Here is a 20556-nt window from a genome sequence, read left to right as displayed (position 1 = left end):
CCAATTTCTCATCCATACCCTGTGCCAGTCCTCTTTGAGGACTGGGAGTCCTTGTGTGGGACCACTTCTAGGAATCTCAGGAATGCTGTTCTACCTGGTGCATTTTCTTACACTGGAAGTACAGCTGGATATTACGAAGAATTTCTTCTCTGGAAGAACGTGTGGCAGTGGCACAGGCTGCCCAGGGAGGTGGTGGAGTCACCATTCATGGCGGCATTCAAGAACATCTGGATGTGGCACTGAGGGACATGGGCAGTGGGCACGGTGGGGATGGATTGGGGTTGGATCAGATGGTCTTAGTGGTCTTTTCCAACCTGAATGATTCTGTGATTCTGTGGAATGGCTATTAATTCGAGTTAGTACTGCTAGTCTCTTCTCACCTCAAGGCCTTGGGCAGCCTGAGCTGGTGGTAGCGGTTGGTGCGTGGCCCTGCCCACAGCAGGGAGTTGCAACTGTGGGGGCTCTAAGCTCCTTTCCAACCCTAGCTATTCCGTGATGCACCACGCTTGGCTCACTTTAACTCCCTTTAGAGCATTTTGCACCTCACAAGAAGCAGCCCGACCACTTGCACAACCAGTCACGCTCTCAGAACCAAGGCTCCCCTCAGCACACAGCCCGGCCCGCAGTCACACCCAGCCCTACCTGCCCCCCAGGCCTTCCCGCCCTCGGCGCCCGCCGCCGCGTGACACCGCCCCGCTACCCCATTGGACGCCGCGTGACACCGCCTTGCTTTTCCATTGGCCGCCGCACCCGGAAGGGGCGGTGCGACCGCTGACCCGCGTGTGCGTCGGCTGAGGGGCGGCCGCGGGTGCGGGTCTCGGCGGCGGCCTACCGGCTAGCAGCAAGCCGGCGCCGCGGCTTCCTGCTTCTCCCCGGTTCCCTTCTCCCGCAGCGGCCGAGCTGCGGGGCGGCGATCGGGTAGGCGTGCGCTCGCTTCTCTTCGCGGAGGGGCGGGGCGGGGCCGGCAGCCGCGTGGCGGCGGCTCGGGGCGGGGTCCCGCCGGCTGATTTGTGGCGAGGCGGCGGTCCGCCTGCCTGGCCGGAGGAGATGTGCGATAGCAGCGTGTGAAGTGTCTAAAGTAACTGCCGGGGAATGCGGAGTGCTTGTCTCCTTTGTCGGCCAGAAGCAGTGAGAAGTTAACAATGCAGGGTTTGGCCGCATCAGGAACTCAGTTGGCACAGATGTGAGGATGCTGTCAGTTTGTTTCGTGTTAGAAAGCTGCCTCAGGCCGAGCTAAACCGAGGTGAGCTTACACTCCGAGCAGTGATTGTGGCCGGGCACGTCGCTGTGATGCACAGTTCCATCTGTGCTGCGTGAGGCTGCACGGCTGGGAGAGCACTGTGTGCTGGGGAGGCTGTATGGCTTTTCTCTGGGTACTTTAGTAACTTGAGCAAGGCCTTTTTGCTAGTTCTGGGAGTATATTACAGATTAAGAGGCCAGTTTTATGCGAACTTGGAAGCTTTTTTATTGTTGTTGGTTTTTTTTTTCATTTAATGCCTAATAGGGCACTGCAATGGAGAGTACAGTGTCTGTTACGTTCCTCGTATCGTTTTTCATACTGTTGTGTGAAAGTTATCATCATGGAGTGGAGACAACTACTGTTGTGCAGACACTGGAGAGAACTTTTCCAGAAAAGGCAGCTGGCATTAATGATGACTTGGCAGGATTGAGACAGAAGCATCACCTTCAAGAACTTTTTAATCGTTATGGAGAAAACAACTCTCTGACAATTGAAGGATTTAGAAAACTGATACAGAACATAGGGATAGATAGAATGAAAAGAATTAAAATAGATCACAACCATGATCATGACCACGATCATCACCTTCATCATAACCACATTTCCTTGAGTAAAAACTCTGAGAAGACTGTTTGTCCGAACCACGAATCTGATGCTAACAAAGACCCCAGGAACAATCATTCAAAGGAACCTCATAAAGCAGAAACTGCAGACCATCAGCACAACTTTGTTTACAGTAAGAATGCCGTTAATGAAATCACTGGGTCGATCAACACTACTCCCACAGACGGCAGTTCTGAACTGCAGAACTTGGAACCTGCAGAAGGCAAGTCTGTAGCTCAGGTAGGCCTGGCTGGATCTAACTCCATTAATATCACAAATGGAAGCAGCACGAGTTGGCTTGCAAACATCAAGTCAAACGAATCTCATGTTTCTCCAAAGGAATTGGAAAAAGGAAGTTACCTGTATTCCAAACTTAAAAACACAAATACCCAAGAGGTGAGATGCTCTGTTGTGTTCTGGGTCCATTAGGAGCATTGTTATGGCTTGCTTACTGGGAGCTTAATGTTTAACTGGGTCCAGGCTTTATAGTGTAACTGTGTTCATAGAAGAAAAGTGGAACAATAGCTTTTCTTGAATCATAACTCTTTGGCTTGAAAAAATGTTATGCTCACAAGCTCAGAAAATACACTGTCTCGTTTATGTAATACTCTTTTCTTAGAAGGAAATGCACGTTTACATTAAATATAAACACACATTTGTTTTTATATACTTATTTACTTACTCTAAAATATGCAGTGACATCGAAGAGCTCTATTTAGGCAAGCACATACAAGTTAGAAACACTCTGTAGGAAAACTCCCTTTTACTTTATACAAAAACAGCAAGGGAACTTCAAGTACCCAAGGCACCATGGAGTGAATACTCAAATACTGTTTTCTTGAAATGAATTTCTTGCTGTGTAAGGGCAGCCAAAAACCATGCGTGCATGTGACTGTGACTATAGAGCTTGTACTTTGGTGCACAAGACCAGGAAATAAATAGCATGGGCCCCTGATCTGGAAATAACTGAAGAAGAAAAGTTTTCTGCAAAATGATGTCTGTTACTTTAAGGTAGTGAAAAAGAGTGCTGATGAAGTCAATCATTTTGTTGTAAACAGTTGTTACACGATCTTTCTGCACCAAGAGCTTTAAAAAGCAAGTGTTCCTCTGGAGTGTTAATTGTGTAGTTATTCTAGTTAGTTCAGAGCAGGCATGTGCAGCGTTTGATTAGTGGGTGATGTATCTGTGAGTAATTGCTGCATTCTGCACAATCAGAGCAGAAGTGCTGCTGTGGGAATCAAGGGGAGTACTGAAGCCTGTAGGTCATGGAGTGGAAAGTTCTTTTCTGAGGGAAACGTGTGGTGGTAGTGCTCTGCAGAAGTCTTTCACAGTAGTGACATAAAACAAAGCTTAAGAGCTTTTTGTATTATTCCTTATCCAGCCTCTAAAACAGAGTCAAAACTGTTAGGCTTTTTCTAATCTCAAAACAAACCATCTGTTCTCCTTGTGCTGAGAATGTGTGATAATCACGCATCACCTGTCAGCGCTGCCCAGCTCGCCTTCTGGGCCAGAAGAGAGGATAAAGGTGTAGTTCTTACTGAAGTGATTTGTTACTGCTTTTTAATTACTGTCCGTGTAGCTGCGGTCATGTGGAGTTGCTACTGATTTCAATTAAGATAGGAGATGCAGTCATTTTAAGGTACGGTATTTTGATTCTGGCTAACTTTAAGAAATGTCTTCCCACAGTGCTCCAGTGCATCAAAGCTGATGCAGTCCCATGGAATAAGCACTGAAGTACTGTTGTCTGCCACAGAATTTAGCTATCTCTGCCCAGCTCTTATTAATCAGATTGATGGGAAATACTGCATAGTCCATGCGAGTAGCGAAAAAGCTGAAGCTCCTCCAAAAGGTTATTCTCTGCAAATAGGTAGGTTATTTTTTTTGATGAGAAATAAAAGCCTGCTCAAAACCCATACATGTTATAAATCTCCAAAATGTTTTTCGAAGCTGATGATTTTCTTTTAGGGCTTTTTATCACATGTGGGCATAAGTCTTTATGGCCCAACGCTTGCTAATATCTAATCAGATGATAAGAGTATTTGATTAAAAAAAAAAAAGTTAAGGAAACAACATCTCGTGTAGCAGTTGTTTACATTTTCTTTTTCTTCTTTTAACAGCTTGGATTGGTGGCTTTATATCCATCTCAGTCATCAGTTTCCTTTCTTTATTGGGGGTTATACTGGTACCTTTGATGAATCGTGTGTTTTTCAAATTTCTTCTGAGTTTTCTCGTGGCATTGGCTGTGGGGACTTTAAGCGGAGATGCCTTCTTACATCTCCTTCCACATGTAAGTATTAATTGCTGATTCATTAGTTATTTCAAGAGGGCCATATTGACAGCTGGCTGTATCTATTAGTGGTAGTTTCATTAATTAACATATGCTAGTAAGATAGATTATTTAATATAAATGTATATATTTTTTCTCCTAATAACTTCCTGTTTGGAGCTGTTTGTATTATTTCTGTCAGTCTTATAGCGTAAAACTTCACACCCCTTTCTCTCAAGCTGTATCCTGTTTTCTCAGTCATGCATGCTGCCAAATTGCTCACAGTTTGTCATGCACAAAAATTTTGCATAAATGCTTTTCTAGTCACTTATTGCAGTGCCATCTCTTTTTCCTCCATCAGTTTCATGAACCTTATAGGCAACAGAAATAGTTCACTGTGCTCTTTAGATGGGGAATAGAAAATCCACTGTTTCATGTTGTCAGACATGTATGTTGATTGCTTATCCATTGTAATGGTTTTTGTTTTTTTTTAATCAGAATTGAACATTTCTAAAGTCCTAAAAATACATTACTTGATAGGCTCTGAAATGTTCCATTACTGATAGGTAATACAGACAATAAAATTGGAATATGGTCGTAATATTTCTAAATTTCTTGAAGCTCTTGATCACATTTCTAGACGCAGCTTCCAGGTAAGATGTACTAAACAGCAGGTTTCAGAGCTGTGAGTTCTTTCTGTTCATTTCTTTGTCTTGAACTTTCCATGTGATGTCCTTGAAAATCTAAATGTATGTGTATGAATGTAATGCATGTGTGCATTGTATCTGCAAGTAACTTCACTGGGAGAATGAAAGCCAGGACTGTTCTCAGTAGTTTCTGTCAAGAGATTTTCCTTGTAATTGCTTGAGGTTGTATCCTGAGCATTTATCCCATTCTAAGTGCTAAATCTGTACTCAAGATTTGAGGAAGAGAATGTAGAGAGAGCTTTGTATGTTTCTTTTGTTGTCAATTCTTCTGAATAATAATGATTTCCCCTCTTGCTTCTCCCTTTAGTCTCATGGAAACCACCACCATCACCACGAAAAGGCTCCGCTTGAACAGAACAGAGGTCCTCTGTTCAAGCATCTTGTTTTTCAAAGTACAGAAGAGAGTGCTTACCTGGATTCTACATGGAAGGGACTTACAGCGCTGGGAGGCTTGTATTTTATGTTTCTAGCGGAGCATTTGATCACTTTAATAAAGCAGTTTAAAGACAAGAAGAAAAAGGTAGAGAAACAATTAATTTGAATTTGTTGTGTTGCACGATGACTTCTGAGTACGCTTTTATAGAAACAGAAGGATTGTGTATATTGTTATTGGATAAAGTAGCAATTGCTGACTAGATTAGCACTCTGTTCTATTTCTTTTGGTGGCTTTCAAACTAGGCAGTGGTTTGTTTCTTTTTTTTTTTTTTTTTTCTTTTTTGTGGTCATGTCAGGGAAGAGTTCAGAACTATCTCCTTAACCAGACAGGTAGTGTGTGTGAATTGTTTAATAAGCACACAGCTTTGTTTTAAGTTAGAAATTTGGGAAGTTATTGTTCATTATTGACTTCCTTCTGACTTCTTAAGGAGATCATAGGATTGTCTAATTCTTAAAATTGTTCATTTAAATCTAAAATTCAAATGTAATAAGATGGCCTTGTGCAGTTACTGCATTACTGCTGAAGGAGCACTTCCACAAAATGGGTAAGGGCAGCAGTCACTCTTTAGGCAGCTCAGCGTCTGTCTGCACTGTAGAGGGTGACAGAAGGTGATACCTTTAGTTGGCATTTTGCTTGGAAATACCACCTTGGAAGTTTTACTCTCTCCCAGAATGACAGTGCAACACAGCCTTCACATTACTATGCTCTGTTTTATGTGGAAGGTGTAAACAATAATTGATTTCAATGAGTTGTAAATGCTAGAACAGCAGATTCGGTGCAGAAGTTGTAAGCTCTTTTACTTGGATCCCAGCTGATTCTGTCAGTGTGGTTGATGCTGGAGTAAGTGAAACTAACTGAGTGACAGGATCACTTCCACCATCTTTAGTTAAATATATTCACAAGGAGATGATGTGAAGAGTTACAAGCAAAGCTAGTATTTTCTGTATCCCTATGTCAGCCACTGAGAATGGATTTCCTGTTGAACTATGGCACAAGGCTTTCTAAATAGCTATTGATTATAAACTTTTGTGATACTGACTTTAACAAGCCATGAATGAAGGTTTTTGTTTGGCTTTTCTTCAGTATGCCAGCATTAAGCATTACACTGATGTTACAGATCTAGCAGAGTTGTTCAGCATATTTTTGTGTTTTTTACTTATCAAATGAACCCTTCTATTTAGTCCTTTCACAGAAGTACATGGTATTTACTTATTCATGTTCATTTTTTCACTCCTTTGGAGCCTGGGGAACTTTTGTCTTTTTACTGTACTTAAAAGAGTTTCTAATGTTCCTCTTTGGCCTCCTTTATATGGCTTCCATGCTGTCCTCTTTCTGTGCAGGCTGCATAAATGTTGTGAATATAATATTGCTCATGTATATCCTGAAAAATAAGTAAAATATTCATAACTACAGTATTTTCTTTTGGAATAAGAAAAAAAATGAAGATGATGGAGAAAGTAAGAAGTTTTCAGCGAATGAAGAAAAGTTAGATACAGATGATCGTAAGTCTCAGTAATATCACTGCACAGTTGTTCTTGTGCAACAGCACAGCTTAAAAAAGCACTGTATCTGATTGATGGCAGTTTATTCATTTGATTCTTACTGTAGGTTGATCTCTACCTCCTTCCAACTTATCCAACCTTTCTAAAGAAGGTAGTGGATTCAGTTCAGAAACGAGTGTTTTGAAGTCATTCTGTGAAGCTCTACTGGCTATGCCTGTTGCATGTGTAGACGTACCTAATGACTTCTACGCTTCTGTTAGACTGCTAGATGTTGGATACAGAAGTCTAAATAACAGATCATGCATACTTAAGTCCAGTTTTCTGGGGGTTTGAATGTTTATTCTTAAAGTTGATAATCCATAATCCAAGATGTTCAAGTACTTCATCTGCAAATGGTCAGATGTCTTGAAGATCATGTTGCAAACAAAGCCACACCTCACTAGGTATTTGTAAGCTCTTGTAGTTAAGAGCAGCTTCCAGTTTTTTCAGGAGGTAGTTTTCTGTCTAAAGAAAGAGATCTCAGCAGTGCAGGAAAAGAACTGCAGGCAAGGAACGTAACGAGACCGGAGAGTTTGTCAGATAAAATAGTCAATGTTAGTGTGCTGTTAATGTTCACATGAGGACGCTTCACATTGTGTTTATATTCTTGTGTGTATATTTTCAGGTGCTGAAGCTTAACAAGTTGTGTATATTATTTATTTCTGTACAGAATGCAGGGAGGTTGCCGGAATTTTGCATGATATAATCTTGTTCTCTTGCATTCTTACTCCTTAGCCCAAAGATGAGTTAATGTCATATGCATTTCAGTCTTCTTTGTTCTGAGGCAATTGAGCTAACAGCTTTCACGCTATGAAATTTGAACATAGTGCCTTATGCTGTTGTACTTAAATTGCACTGTGTCTTAGATGAAAAGTTGTTTTTTTTTTAATTCTTCTTCTTTGACTTTTTAGGAGACATTTGTGGCCACAATGTATGGGACTGCTTTAGTGTTAGGAGACAAAGTAAAAGCTTTTTATTGTCATGACATAAGAATTTTCCCCCAAATCTGATTAAAACAAAAATTGGTTGTGGAAGCATTTGGTACAGCACACTGGGTTATCAACTTCAACTTTCAGACTTGCTATTTTTTTTCTTTATTCGACTTGCTCGTTTTATCTTTGCTTCCTGGATGACTTTAAAAATATATAATATTATGCTCTGGGTTTTTGTAACAGGGTCTGAGGGCTATCTAGGGACAGACTCACAAGATCCATCGCCCTTCATTTCTCAGCAGCCAGCGGTGCAAGAAGAAGAAGAAGTCATGATAGCTCATTCTCATCCAGAGGAGGCTGATAATGAATATGTATCCAGAGGCTGTAGGAACAAATGTCATTCTCACTTACACGATACTCTTGGACAGACAGATCATCTGAGTCATCACCACCACGACTACCATCACATTCTTCATCACCATCATCATCAGAACCATCATCCACACAGTCACAGCCAGCGCTATTCACGTGAAGAACTGAAGGATGCTGGCATAGCAACTCTAGCGTGGATGGTGATAATGGGAGATGGACTGCACAATTTCAGTGATGGCCTAGCAATTGGTAAGTGTTGGTTTGAACACAGCAGTCAGGTGTGATTGTAGCCAAACATTGCTGCCATGTGTCTTTTTTGCAATATTGTGGTAGTTTTTCCTCGTACTTGTACACGTCTGTGGAAGGTGAGTAGTGCTTTTTATGTTCTGGCAGTGTCTAAGTAGGACACTGGTTACCAACTGTCAGAAGAACAACTCATGGAGAGGATATCAGTAACATCAGTGTATGCTGCCTTTATGCAGATCTTTGCTTCAAGAATGTCTCCATTAACTGTAGAAGTATAGAATAAGTGCATTCCTTCAGGCACTCAGTGTCCTGAAAAGATTCAAAACAAGCTTAGTCTCTCTTTTTGAGAAAATGTTTAAAAAGCATTTTGTTTTTCTCAAATACTGATCTTGCTCAACTCAAAATCTTGCTCTTAGTTTTTTTTTTTTTTAATTTCAACGAAGTTTAATTATATTAAAGATGGTACAGTATTCTTATAAACGAAATGAAAACACTTTCCTTTTTGTTTAGATTCCTTTCTTTCCCTTCATGCATTATAGTCTTCAGTCTTTTTTGGCAGAGCTTTAACTGAAAGGCCTTTTTGGTATGACAAATGGACAGATTAATATTCGTGTTTTGGTCTCCTGGATTTGATCTTGGATCTTGGTGTCTCCTTCTTTCTAGAAGGAAAAATTTGATGGTAGAACTAAATTATAGAAAGGGAAGTTAAATCAGTAATCATCCTTAGTTCTTATGCTATTCTTTCATGATCTTGAATTCAATAATTAATGCTATTCCACATGGTGGTTTTGTTTTGTTTTACCTATTGGATTGGATTCATTACCAGCCTGTACAAAGTAATGAAGAGTCAGTTCAGCAGGAACAGTCTTTCTGTAAATTTTTACTGCATAGACAAGTCCATTCTTGTTTAAGCAGAAAGCTCAATAGTAACTGTTTTCTTACAGCAGTATTTGCAGTTGTTCAAGTTCAGTCAGTTCAAAGAATAATGTGAGAAGAGACCTTCTGTGATTTAATCTTTTATTTTTATTTCTTTATGAAAGTTGAAGTGTGGAATGTAAATTTTCTAGCAGATGAGTTCTGAATGTGTGGTAGAAGAAGGATTTGCATTCAAATTACATGCAGAATCAATTATCTCTTAGCATTTGGGAGGTTTAGAAAGGAACTATGATTTAATAGTTATGAAAAGAAAACTATGAGAGGCTTATAAAAGCTTACTGAGCAAGCGAGAGCAGTAGCCTTTAAAAGTTCTGCCATGTTCAGACTAGTGAAAGTGGAGATTATTATTATTTTTAAGTTCTGGATGAGTTTGAAAACCACCTACTTGATGTTTTGTCCATACTTATATATTTGTCCACTACTTATATAATATTTCTGCTTATTTATATGAAGATGTAAACATCTTCTGTGAAGATAAGTGAAGGGCTTTCTGGCTAAACTGAAGTTTGTTCATTTCATGTCATTTGTGAATTGGTAACTTCCGTCAGTTACTTTTTCCCTTAAATCTCTTGTGATTATTACATAGCAATGAGATTTAAGTGCATCATGGAACACTTGCACTGACTAACCTTTATGAAATTATGCTCTGTGATTTGAACTTTTCTATATAGCTTCAACTAAATAACTAACATGCAGAATGCTGTTTGTTTCCATACTAATCTTACCTATATTTTTTCTTCTATTTTTTGAGAGAAGTGATGAGTCAAATATAGTTGTAAATACCATAACACTATTAAATCAACTTCTTGGGGAGGAATACCATCAATCAGATTCATTAGTATAGTATTCAGTTTGCTGAAAATGTGTTAAAATATTAGTAGTCAGTGAAAAATAAAAACAAATATGCCTGTTCTTAAGCTTTTCTTTTGGTTGTTATGTATGAGTGCAGTATGTGCATTATCCAGCTTTCTCAACTACTTAGATGGTTGGTAACACAGTCAGCTTTTGTATGGTTTGCCTTGATGGCCACAAAATTAGGTTTACCTTTTGTGACTTAGCTGGACTCTTTTATTTTCACTTCCTTCTAATAAGTGATAAGACTGAAAACATTGTATAAAGGCAGTAATGTAGAGGAACTCCTAGATTATTGAGGATGCAGGCATGGGAGAAGGTAATTACTTTCTGCTTTCCTTATCTACTCTCTTCAAGAACTGAAGCCCAATTTAATTCTGAGGAGGTCTCTTGTCTTAGGAGATAACTGTAGCTATTCTGTCTCTTTCAAAATCTGACTCAGAAACTATAAAGCAGTATTTAGAAGAAAACAGATTGATGTGTAGAGAAGATTGATAGTTTTTACTAATAGCCTCTTTAGCTAGTCAAGTAGCAGTAACTTGTCACTTATGTGTTAATTACTGTGTAGACTGCCATGACTAAGTGTTTTGGAGTGCTGTGTGAAATACTCTTGTTGAGGTCTTAAATCAAAATAGCTTTAGTCTTGCACACTGCAGCTCACTGAATTGAACTTGGAAAATAGAACCATAAAATGGGATGCTCCTCGGAGGTCACTTGAAACACAGTGCTTGGAAACACTCGGTGGAGCCAGTCGTGGATCCGCACAGCCACCCCTTGGAAACTTCTATGGATGGATGTTTCCCCCCTTCTGTGGCCAGCCTTGTCTGCTGTTGCACCTCTCTCTTAATAATGAAGGTTTTATTTATGTGTAGCCTGAAGCTCCTGGTTGTAATTTGCAGCCTCTCTGACTCGTTATCTCTCACTGCTTTGAAGAGCTAGGCTCCTGCTTTTGTATTTGCACTGAAGGTGGCTGTGGGCTGCTGTTTATTCTAGTGAAAGAAGTGGAATTTAAATATGCACAGCTTCCTCAAGCTTTTAGACCATGTGCTGTAGGCTTCTGATCATCTTGTAAGCCTTTGGGCAGTATGCACATCCACCTTGAGCTATCTGTTTTAGGCTGTATTTCTATGCTAGATCAACTGAGCTTTGGTGGTCTCCATACCACCATGCTTGCAGTTGAGGAGGACTGCAAGCAGTGGGCTTCCTTATGCAATAGCTCTGGTTGGCACGTCTGCCTCAGGCATCTACCCTATGTGAGAGGGAATTGCCTCCCACTGGAAAGTTTTCTTCCCGTTGTGCTGGCCCTAATCTGACCATCTGAAGTGTTGGGTGAATATTTTGGGCTGAGCAGAACTCATTTTCCTGGCAACTGTTGCCAGAAGTGTGACAGTTTTTTGCCTAGGTGGAAGCTGTTGGAGTACTGGTGGAGAGATGGGCTTCTTTCCTGTGCTCTCACAGCTGTTGTAGCCATCCCTCTGCCAGCCCTACTCCTGGATCCCCTGCGTGCAAGCAGCTACAAATGACTCCTCTTTGCAGCATGGTATTGCGCTTATTTCAGAAATCAGTGAAATTTGGTTTGCTTTAGAGGATTAGAGGGCATTATGTTGCTTTGGGGTGACATGTATCAATCTTAAAAACTTCAGTGACACTTCTGAATGCTTGCTGAAACATAAGAAGGTTTGAGTGAGAATAATTTTGTCCTAACTTAATAAGAAGCTGCAACAGTATGTCAGCACTTGATGACTGAATATGACCTAATGTCCTTTTTCTGCCTTTCTGTAGGAGCAGCCTTTACTGAAGGTTTATCAAGTGGTTTAAGCACGTCTGTGGCTGTGTTTTGCCATGAATTACCTCATGAGCTAGGTAAGACCCCGATATTTCAGTATGCTGCAGCCACCCAGGTACTCGCAGGTGCGCTCTGGGGAATTGTAGGTTATTTTATTCTGTTTTACAGTACGGTTTCTTGATAAGTCAATTCAGCCGTATCAGACTGTTTACTCAATGATACTTTTATTTAAAATAATGTTTATGAACTGCATTAATATTCCTTTAAAAAAATCTAAACGTCTCTGCTACCATGTTTAATTCTCTTGTAGAATTTTACAAATTGTTCTGCTTAGTTTGTATTTTATTCTTCATAGCACAGATAGCGAATGGCAGAAGAGTACATGTTAGCATTTGCTTTTGTCATATCTGTTTAATTTTATTCTCATGTGCTATTGAAATTAAGATTACAACTAGTCAGAATCCTTTCTGTGTAGTATGTGCTGCTTTTTCCACTAAGGTAGTTCCTCACTTAAATTAGAGCTACTTAAGATATTCTAAAATGCTTTCTTTTTTAAGTCTAAGTGATCAAAATTCATGACCACAATTGCTTATAGGAATGCCCATAAGCTTGCTGTTATGCCCTGCTCCTGAGAGCAGAACTTGACTTTTTGGTTGAGCTCTGGAGAAGAAGCAGCTCAGGGGAGACCTTAGCACTATCTACAGTTCTCTGAAAGGGGGTTGTGGCGAGGTGGGGGTTGGCCTCTTCTGTTACTATTGATTGGACAAGGGGGAATGGCCCCAGGCTGCACCAAGGGAGATTCAGGTTGGATGTCAAGAAAAATTTCTTCTCAGGAAGAGTGGTCAGATGCTGGCAAGGGCTGCCCAGGGAGGTGGTGGAGTCACCAACCCCAGAGGTGTTCAAGAAATATTGAGATGTTGTACTGAGGGATGTGGTTTAGTGAGGAAATGGTGATTTGGTGATAGGTGGATGGTTGGACTTGGGTGATCTTGGAGGTCTTTTCCAACCTCGGTGATTCTATGATCTCCTTTCCAGTTGTTGAAGCATTTTGAACATGTAACTGATAGTTCTTTCTTGGTCACCGTGGTCTTACCTGGTGTACAGAATGAGGAAAGAACAGTTTGCTCACACTTCTTAAACTGGTTTAATCCTCTAGAAAGTGGACTGCTCAATTACATTTAATGGAGCTTGTAAACCAGCATGTATATATCAAACTATTTATTAAATGATACATCTGGCTGTCTGTACAATCATGTTGTAGAAATAAATTACTTTCTCTGGAGAACATTTGTGGTTTTATGGCAGGGAAGAAATTATCTTGTTCATCTCAATATAAATTCTGTAGGAATTACACAACTTGTATTAACTACACATACAAGGTGTCATTAATACAAGCGTACAAAATAAGTTCATGTTATACATCCAGTGCTTTGGAGTCAAATGTTGTTTGCTTTCAGGCAAGAAATCTTTCTAAAATTTAAATCCTGCTATTTCGGCCAACGCAGAAAACTTACTGTGAATACCTTGTTTACCAGAGAACATGGAATGAAACAAATTGGGCTAGCTGATATTAACTGGGGAAGAAATTAGATCTTCTTGTTCTTAATGCTAAGCAATGTTCATAATGTTACACCAGTTAATCTTAATTGTATCATCTTGTGGGGAAAAGCTGTTGTAACAAACTTCTCAACTCCACTTTGGAAACTGCTTTTAATTATTTTAACTGGAGAGAGGTTACTTTTTTTTTTTTTTTTTAATTAGAACCAATTTATTATTTTTTTTTTCCAAGTAGTAAGCTTGCATTATTTTAGTCCCTTTTGTGTAGATACATTATACTGATCTTAGGACAGATTTCTACTCTGAATGATGGGAGATCTTTCTGGCTGGTAACTGATCAGTCTTTTAAACAAAATTAAGGCTTTAAGGGTCACTTAAAAATAGAAAGCTACAGTTAAAATACTAAGAAAAGTTACAAAATAAAAGGAATTATCTTGGTAACATTGATTTAATCAAATAAGTGGGAATGCTTTTTTTTAGGAACTGACTTGGGGTGCACGTACATATCAGGTAGAGCAGTACGTTGGTTGAAAGGCAAACTACACTAAAAGCTTTTCCTTTCAAAAATCATGAAAACATAAGGCTGTGAACTTGCTGCACTTGTTCTTGTGTATTTTAATTGTTTTCCCACTGTTTTCTAACTTTCTGAAGGAAAACGTAAGGCAAATGACAACTTTATCACTTCATCTTATAAGAAAGAGAAAATATGACACGCTGCAATAGCTTCCTGGGGGTGTAAACTTCTGTTTTCTGCTGCTGTAGGAGATTTTGCCGTGCTTCTAAAAGCTGGCATGACCGTCAAGCAAGCTGTGCTTTACAATGCCCTGTCAGCAATGTTGGCCTACCTTGGAATGGCAACTGGGATACTCATTGGTCATTACGCAGACAATGTCTCCATGTGGATATTTGCACTTACTGCTGGCTTATTCATGTATGTGGCACTTGTGGATATGGTAAGTGGTTGTGTTTACGTATCCTGCGTTACACATAACATAGTGTAAGAATTGATATCAATTAAACTTTGGCCATAAATTATTCTACTCTCTCTTCTTCAACATTTTTTGGTGCTTGAAGGGACTCAGAAGTGCTCAGTTAAATGTCCAGATGCAAGACTGCTTTTAGTTAGATGACTGTTGGTGTAGAATGTAGCAGATGGTGTGCAACTTGTAGTCTTGCTGGCTTTTTCCACCACCAAACGTGGTTTGGATTTTGCAGCAAATCATTAGCACTTCTTTTGGTGAAGCCAAGATTGTATTAAAATCTCTCCTGTATCTCAGAATTATGCTTGTACAGAAGTACAAGGTGCTTAATGGATGTTCATGGAAGATTAAGTGTCGTTTTAAGAATAAAATGCTTGGTGTGGCTTGATAAAATCAGTTGGTAAATAAGCCAGCCATTTACTCCAAGCATAATTAAAGCATCAGCATAATTATAATGAAAACAGTAATTAGACCACTACCTGGTCTAATACTCTGGACCTACACACCACTACTGTGTGTGTAAATAGCTTACATGAAAGTAGACAGATAATGTTACTCATGTTGAGTGACACCTGATTCATGAAGTAGTATTAATGCAGCCAACAGAAAAGTCTTGAGGAGTAAGACTCAGCCATCGTGCGCCACATCATTGAAGAACTGTTCTAAATGACTGCTTATTTTGAAGGCATTTAACACTCTCTTGTTCATTTAGGTGCCTGAAATGCTCCACAATGATGCTAGTGATCACGGATGTAGCCGCTGGGGATACTTCCTGTTACAGAATGCTGGGATTCTCTTGGGTTTTGGGATAATGCTGCTCATCTCGGTGTTTGAACATAAAATTGTATTCAGCATAAACCTGTAATTTTGCCAGGCTAAAGATTGGTGTTAAGTTATAATTGGTAGTTGTTGTTTTTATTCCATAATGGAGGGGTACACTTGGTATAGTCTAGGTATTTCTATTGGTGTGTTTTGTTGTTGTCCTTGGGTCTTTCAATCTCCAGCCCTTTTCTCTCCCATAGCAATGAGAACTGTAAGGATTTTCACTCGGAATGTAGTGTTGCATACGGTACCATGACAAGACAAACTCAGTAAGTCATAGTGAGTGCCAAATCTATTAATGCATTGTCTCCTGTGGTGGGGGCCAAGGTGTTTTTGTGAATTTATTTACTGTATGTAAATATATGCAACAGTGGCTTTTTTTTTTTTTACTTCATGTTTTTGTTGGTATAAAGAAATAAAATGTCAGTGGTTCTTATTCTACCACAATCAAAACCAGTGAACAGAGAGCACAGTGAGCAGTGTAAAGCAACAAAGACATGCAGTACGTAGTGTGGATTTATACTGGTAGAAACTGATCTCTGTCCACTTTGTTTACAGGGGGTGGCAGATGAGCTCACCCCATCCTCTTGGTGGTGCTTCTCCTTGTGGGTTCTGTTTCCTACTCCAGTTGGTTTCTACTGCAAATGATTTCATGTGAAATTGTTTGATTGAAGTGTTTGTGACAAGTATGTTTCACCTGTTTCTTCCCCACTGATAGCAGTTGCTCTTCACTGAATCCTCAAACTGGCAAGAGCAGTATGGCCATTACACTGTAAAATGATCCTGTAGCTGTAGTATACTTGAATGCCGTTAAAGAGACTTTTAAAGCAGTGTTCTATCTCATTTATGCTGCCTGAAAGGGTGAAGTTATATCACAGTTTTTGATATCATGGGGAGTAGTGTTTGTAGTCCTTTGCTCAGCCTTCTTGATTTGGTTTGGGAAACGGGATGACTGGGAGAGCTGAATTCATCTAGTTCTGCATAATAACATAAGGTAAACCTGTGCTTGCAGAACAGTTGCATCCTTTCAGCTAAAGCTGGAAGATCCAAAAAGCAAGCTTTCTGACAGCGCGTCTACAGAAGCAGAATATGAAGAGTAAACCGTATGTACGTGAGTGTGTGGTTTGAGCTTACGGCTATGGTCTTAGTATCTCAACCACCCTGAAAGTATCCGTAGGAAGGAAAGATGGAAAGGCCAATTGTCAAAACAAAAACAAAACAAAAAAATAATCACACTCTGACAAGCAGAATCCTGCATTTACAACGTTGCAGAATTGGCAGGAAATGTGAGCATTACATTACTGTGTGCCTCAACTTTTACATAGTAAGGTACGCTATCTTAACTCGCTTACTTAAAACCAGAAATAATCAATTACAGTTTTTCTCTGATTCAACTTTACCACTGCTTCAAATCTTCAGCTGAGTAAAAAGCTTGAACGAAGAGGACGTATTTGATGATCCCGTGTCTGACAAGTTAAAGCAGTCTGGCATATGGTGGTCTGTCATTAAAATGAAAGCCAAAACTGTCGCATCAAAAATGGGTGTTTGGAATGAATTGTAAGATTTGGTTTTTGTTGTTTGTTTCTTTCTTTAACTGGATGAGAAACAGTGTATGCAGGCAGTGAGCTGTTACTTTTTTCTTTTTTTTTTTAACCTCCCTTCAATTCTTTACTCAGGTTAAGCAGGCAGATTTATTTAAACTGCTTTCCACAGTGATGAAATACTGTTCTATCAATGTTTCTCAAGCAAGCCAAAATAATCAGCATAGATCTGTTAAGGTTTTGATGCCAGTGCCAGAGCTCATACTGAAGGATTAAATGAGAACAGATTTTTTTCAGACTTGTGTGGTGAATACTTACCCTTTATTTTTTTTAACTCTGAAATAAGCTATGGCTTGAACTTCATTTCTGTGCTTTTTTTTAAGAAGGTCAGGTATCAATCATGCCATAACAGTGGAAAATCACAGAAGGAAAATTAGTGTGCTCAGTAAAATATTTACAACATCTGAATTGGGAACAGAAGAAAAAGGAGCAAATCAAGCTCACTTTTCCTATCCTGCAAGAGGTTACATATCTAGAAGTTGGGAGAACTGTGCTGATGATTCCCTTGCAACTTTTTCCTTTTGAAAGCAGCGTGAGCAAAGCTTGTTATCATTCTCCAGATTGCCTGATCTGAAGGGACCTCAGCCTCAAAGGAGATGCTTGTTTCTTAAATCTTCCTGTAGTCAGCATTTGGCCAGAGTCTTTGGAACAGGATTTGTCTTGTTTCCTTTGAAGTCAGGAGGCAAAGGAAGAATAATGCATCCTAAGGGGAGCACTAAGGTGTGCTGGAGTCTTGTCCAACTCCAACAAATCTGCACATTATGAACCTGAGCAGTTGTTAGGAGAGAAGGACAGGCTTCTCTTTTAGAGCGCTCGTTTCATCTCTAACAAGAATACTGACAAAACACAGGTGCATCCTTTCCCTTCATCGAGTGCTTTACCTTTTTTCTTTTTTTCTTTCCTTTGTTCTGCCTTTTGGTGAACCCTCTGTACTTCCTTCAGAAGCTCACCTCTGAGCAAACAGCGGAAGGAGGCTGCCAGAAGGAGTCCTGCAGTTTGTGGTGCAGAGGAACCATACTGTGGTACAACAGCCATCTGCTATGTTTTTTGTAGCATCTCCTTGATCTGCCATTCTTTGCTTCCTCTTTTTGCTGGTTCTCACAGCAGTCTTATTCTCACGTTCCGGAGACTGAATTAGGAAAGTTACACATATCCCACCTGTTGCTTCTCTTTCTTCCCTGCTTATAAACTGTTAGCTCACTTGAACTTGCTCTAAAGGTAAAGTAACTCCAAATTTCTTTCAAACAATCTAAATTCTTGTGGCAGTTTTGCCCTAACACAGTTAGGACCATTTCCAAACTTACAGCTAAAGCTGTGCCTACAGCCCCACAGCTCATCTTTCTCTTTTCTCTGCTACTCCAAGTGTTTGAATGTCATCGTCTTTGACTCCTAGTAAGCTGTTCAGTTGCTGGCATGTGCACATCACTGCCACCTTCTTCAGAAAAATGAACAAGTCTGAAAGAACACTCCCATCCCCTCACACCCCCGTCAATACTGAAGCTTCCATACCTTGACCAGTTGGTGCCTTCTTCACTGACCTTTAACCTGAGTGGTCCCAGTCAATCCACATCTTAGAACATAGCCACTCTTCTCCCTCTGGAAGTTTCTTCTGAGTATTGTAGAATTGCAGTATCTGACTTTGGTTGTGCCCTGTCTAAGCAGGTCTTGCTTTTCCTGGGGCAGAGCTGATGTGCTCCAGTTCTGGCTTCTGCATTGCTTCTCATGAGCAAGATGTGTTTCCAGTCAGAACACTCGGCAAGTCTTCTCTCCCCCTTCCCTCTGAGCCCCTCACAGCTCTGTTACATGCATAAATACTGGAGCCTCCTGGTGGGTGCTGTAGGATTTGGACACTATGGTTGTCTTTTGCCTTCTGCTGTGCACCCTCAGCCATCAGAGAAATTGGACATACACACTTCCTTGGTTGTGAGCTATTTCAGATGTGGGTGGCTCCTGACTCAGTTTGCTTTGAATTCTCGCGGTTTCTGTTGGCCTACAGCCTTAATTGCTGAAGTCAGAAGGACTTCTCTTGTCTGTGTGGTAGATGGGAGATAGGAAGCAGACGTTTTGCTGAGTGTCCCCTATGAGATGGTTAGATTGATGACTATACAGCTATAAATCCACAGCTTCTGGGCTGTGCTTCCTGTGAATTGTTGGCTGGCTTGCAATGAGAGAAACTGACGTGAAAATATCTGTAGATCAAAATACATTACTAATAAACCAATGTGGAAAATAAACCTGCCTGCAGTAGGTGTGGGAAAGAGGGTGAGATGATGAGCTGGCAGTGAGCCCTCGGGTTGGCTTGGTGCTCCAGCACATTCATCTCTGGTGGGTGCGACCAGTGACTGCAAGACACTATGTGAGCAAACCAACGATGGTCTGAAATGTGCTGTTTGTAGCAGTGAGGTGACAAAGCTGGCCCACATTTTCATTGTCAGCCTTTAGCAGAAGCAAAGCTTCTACTTCTTAAAGGTACTTGCAGTGAAAGTTCTTATGCTTTGGTAGAGGGATAGAGCAGAGTCTCTAAGCTGCCTTTTATTTTTATGCATTGATGTTTCTGAGCAGCTTGTGGTAATGTGCCTGCCTGCTGTGGCTGATAAATGGGAGCACCTTTTTTTATGTGTCCTTGTTAACCACGGTACAGAGCTGAGTGTTGAACGCAGCTGTATCCACCTTATGTAGTGCCTGCGCTGGCCTTAGGCAAACAGGGCAAGGAAGGGTGGATTCTAAGTAATTTGCATTGTGCCACATTCTTCTTAATCTTTTGGCTTGTCTGTATATGTGACATCAGTCATGTGCTGTCCTTACTTGCAGCAGGAATTCCACTGCGCATATGTCAGTCCTTGCCTGAGTTCTTGGCCTGCTTGGGTCAAGCAGTGTGGCTGTTCTGTATTGATGGGGAATATTGTGCCGGCACATAATGAATTTTGTTTAAAAAGCATTCAAGGCTACAAGGTGTAAATCCAAGTGGCTCTTCTGCTGCATGAATTCAGGGTCAAGTGTAATTACAACTTCTGTAGAAAACTAGTTTGTTCTGTTTGCCACAAATAGAAGCAGAAACCATGTTTTCATGCAGTTGTTCTTACTTGAAATGGGGTCTTGGTACATTTAAACAATTGTTATTGCTGCCATTGTATTGCTGCGTGCTTGATGGAATAAACCACTGAACAAAGTGCTGGTTTTTGTGTTTATTTGGGACCTCAGAGGGGTTGGGGTTGGAAGGGCCCTCAAAGCCCACCCATCCCCGTGGGCAGGGCTGCTCAGGGTCCCATCCAGCCTGGCCTTGAGTGCCTCCAGGGATGGGGCACCACAGCTTCTCTGGGCAGCTGTGCCAGCACCTCCCTGCACTCTGAGTAATTAATTTCTTTCTGACATTTAATCCAAATCTCCCTTTTATTTTACTGCCCTTACCCCTCCTCCTGTCCCTATCTATCAGACTTTCTTCATGGTCTATTTCCCTCCTGTTTATAAGCTCCCTTTAAGTAGCAGAAGGCTGTAATGATGTCTTTCCCCAGCCTTCTCTGCCCTGAACAAGCTCTCCATAGCTGCAGCTCCCTGTGCAGAATCGTGCCCTCCTCTGAACCCGCTCCAGCAGCTCCTCCTCGTGCTGAGGTCCTGGACGCAGTACCGCAGCTGTGCCCTCGCAGCGTTAATTCTTTCTTCCGCTTTTCCCCGCTTTGGG

The 20556-nt window shown here is 40.7% G+C and overlaps 1 protein-coding gene across 4 annotated transcripts; it reads left to right on the top strand.

Annotated features, from left to right (window-relative positions):
* Positions 1–854: 854 nt before the first annotated feature.
* SLC39A6 (solute carrier family 39 member 6) lies at positions 855–20047 on the top strand. 4 transcript variants are annotated; one of them, XM_042869709.1, is made up of 11 exons: positions 855–918; positions 1505–2083; positions 2183–2239; positions 3530–3710; positions 3961–4130; positions 5124–5336; positions 6685–6754; positions 7969–8346; positions 11914–11994; positions 14237–14427; positions 15167–20047. In XM_042869709.1, exons 2-11 carry the CDS (start codon positions 1514–1516, stop codon positions 15317–15319), a joined length of 2064 nt encoding a protein of 687 aa, XP_042725643.1. In that variant the 5' UTR covers positions 855–918; positions 1505–1513; the 3' UTR covers positions 15320–20047. The 4 variants fall into 4 exon arrangements, with proteins under 4 accessions (XP_042725643.1, XP_042725641.1, XP_042725644.1 ...); XM_042869707.1 differs by having other exon boundaries at positions 1505–2239; XM_042869708.1 differs by lacking the exon at positions 855–918 and adding an exon at positions 1052–1243 and having other exon boundaries at positions 1505–2239.
* The last annotated feature ends 509 nt before the right edge of the window (positions 20048–20556 follow it).

Source organism: Lagopus leucura, unplaced genomic scaffold (assembly GCF_019238085.1).
Source record: "Lagopus leucura isolate 7727_CA_CO unplaced genomic scaffold, USGS_WTPT01 Super-Scaffold_100002, whole genome shotgun sequence".
In the NCBI taxonomy this organism is placed as follows: Eukaryota; Metazoa; Chordata; class Aves; order Galliformes; family Phasianidae; genus Lagopus; species Lagopus leucura.
The sequence above is the reverse complement of the archived record's forward strand: the minus strand, read 5'-3'. Positions and strand labels throughout refer to the sequence as shown.

Excerpts from the sequence above, each read along its gene's own strand:
- SLC39A6 (XM_042869707.1), top strand. The coding sequence starts at position 1,514 with ATGGAGAGTACAGTGTCTGTTACGTTCCTCGTATCGTTTTTCATACTG. Across the intron at positions 5,337-6,684 it reads TTAAAGACAAGAAGAAAAAG|AAAAAAAATGAAGATGATGG; the intron begins GTAGAGAAACAA and ends TTTTGGAATAAG. Across the intron at positions 14,428-15,166 it reads ATGTGGCACTTGTGGATATG|GTGCCTGAAATGCTCCACAA; the intron begins GTAAGTGGTTGT and ends TTGTTCATTTAG.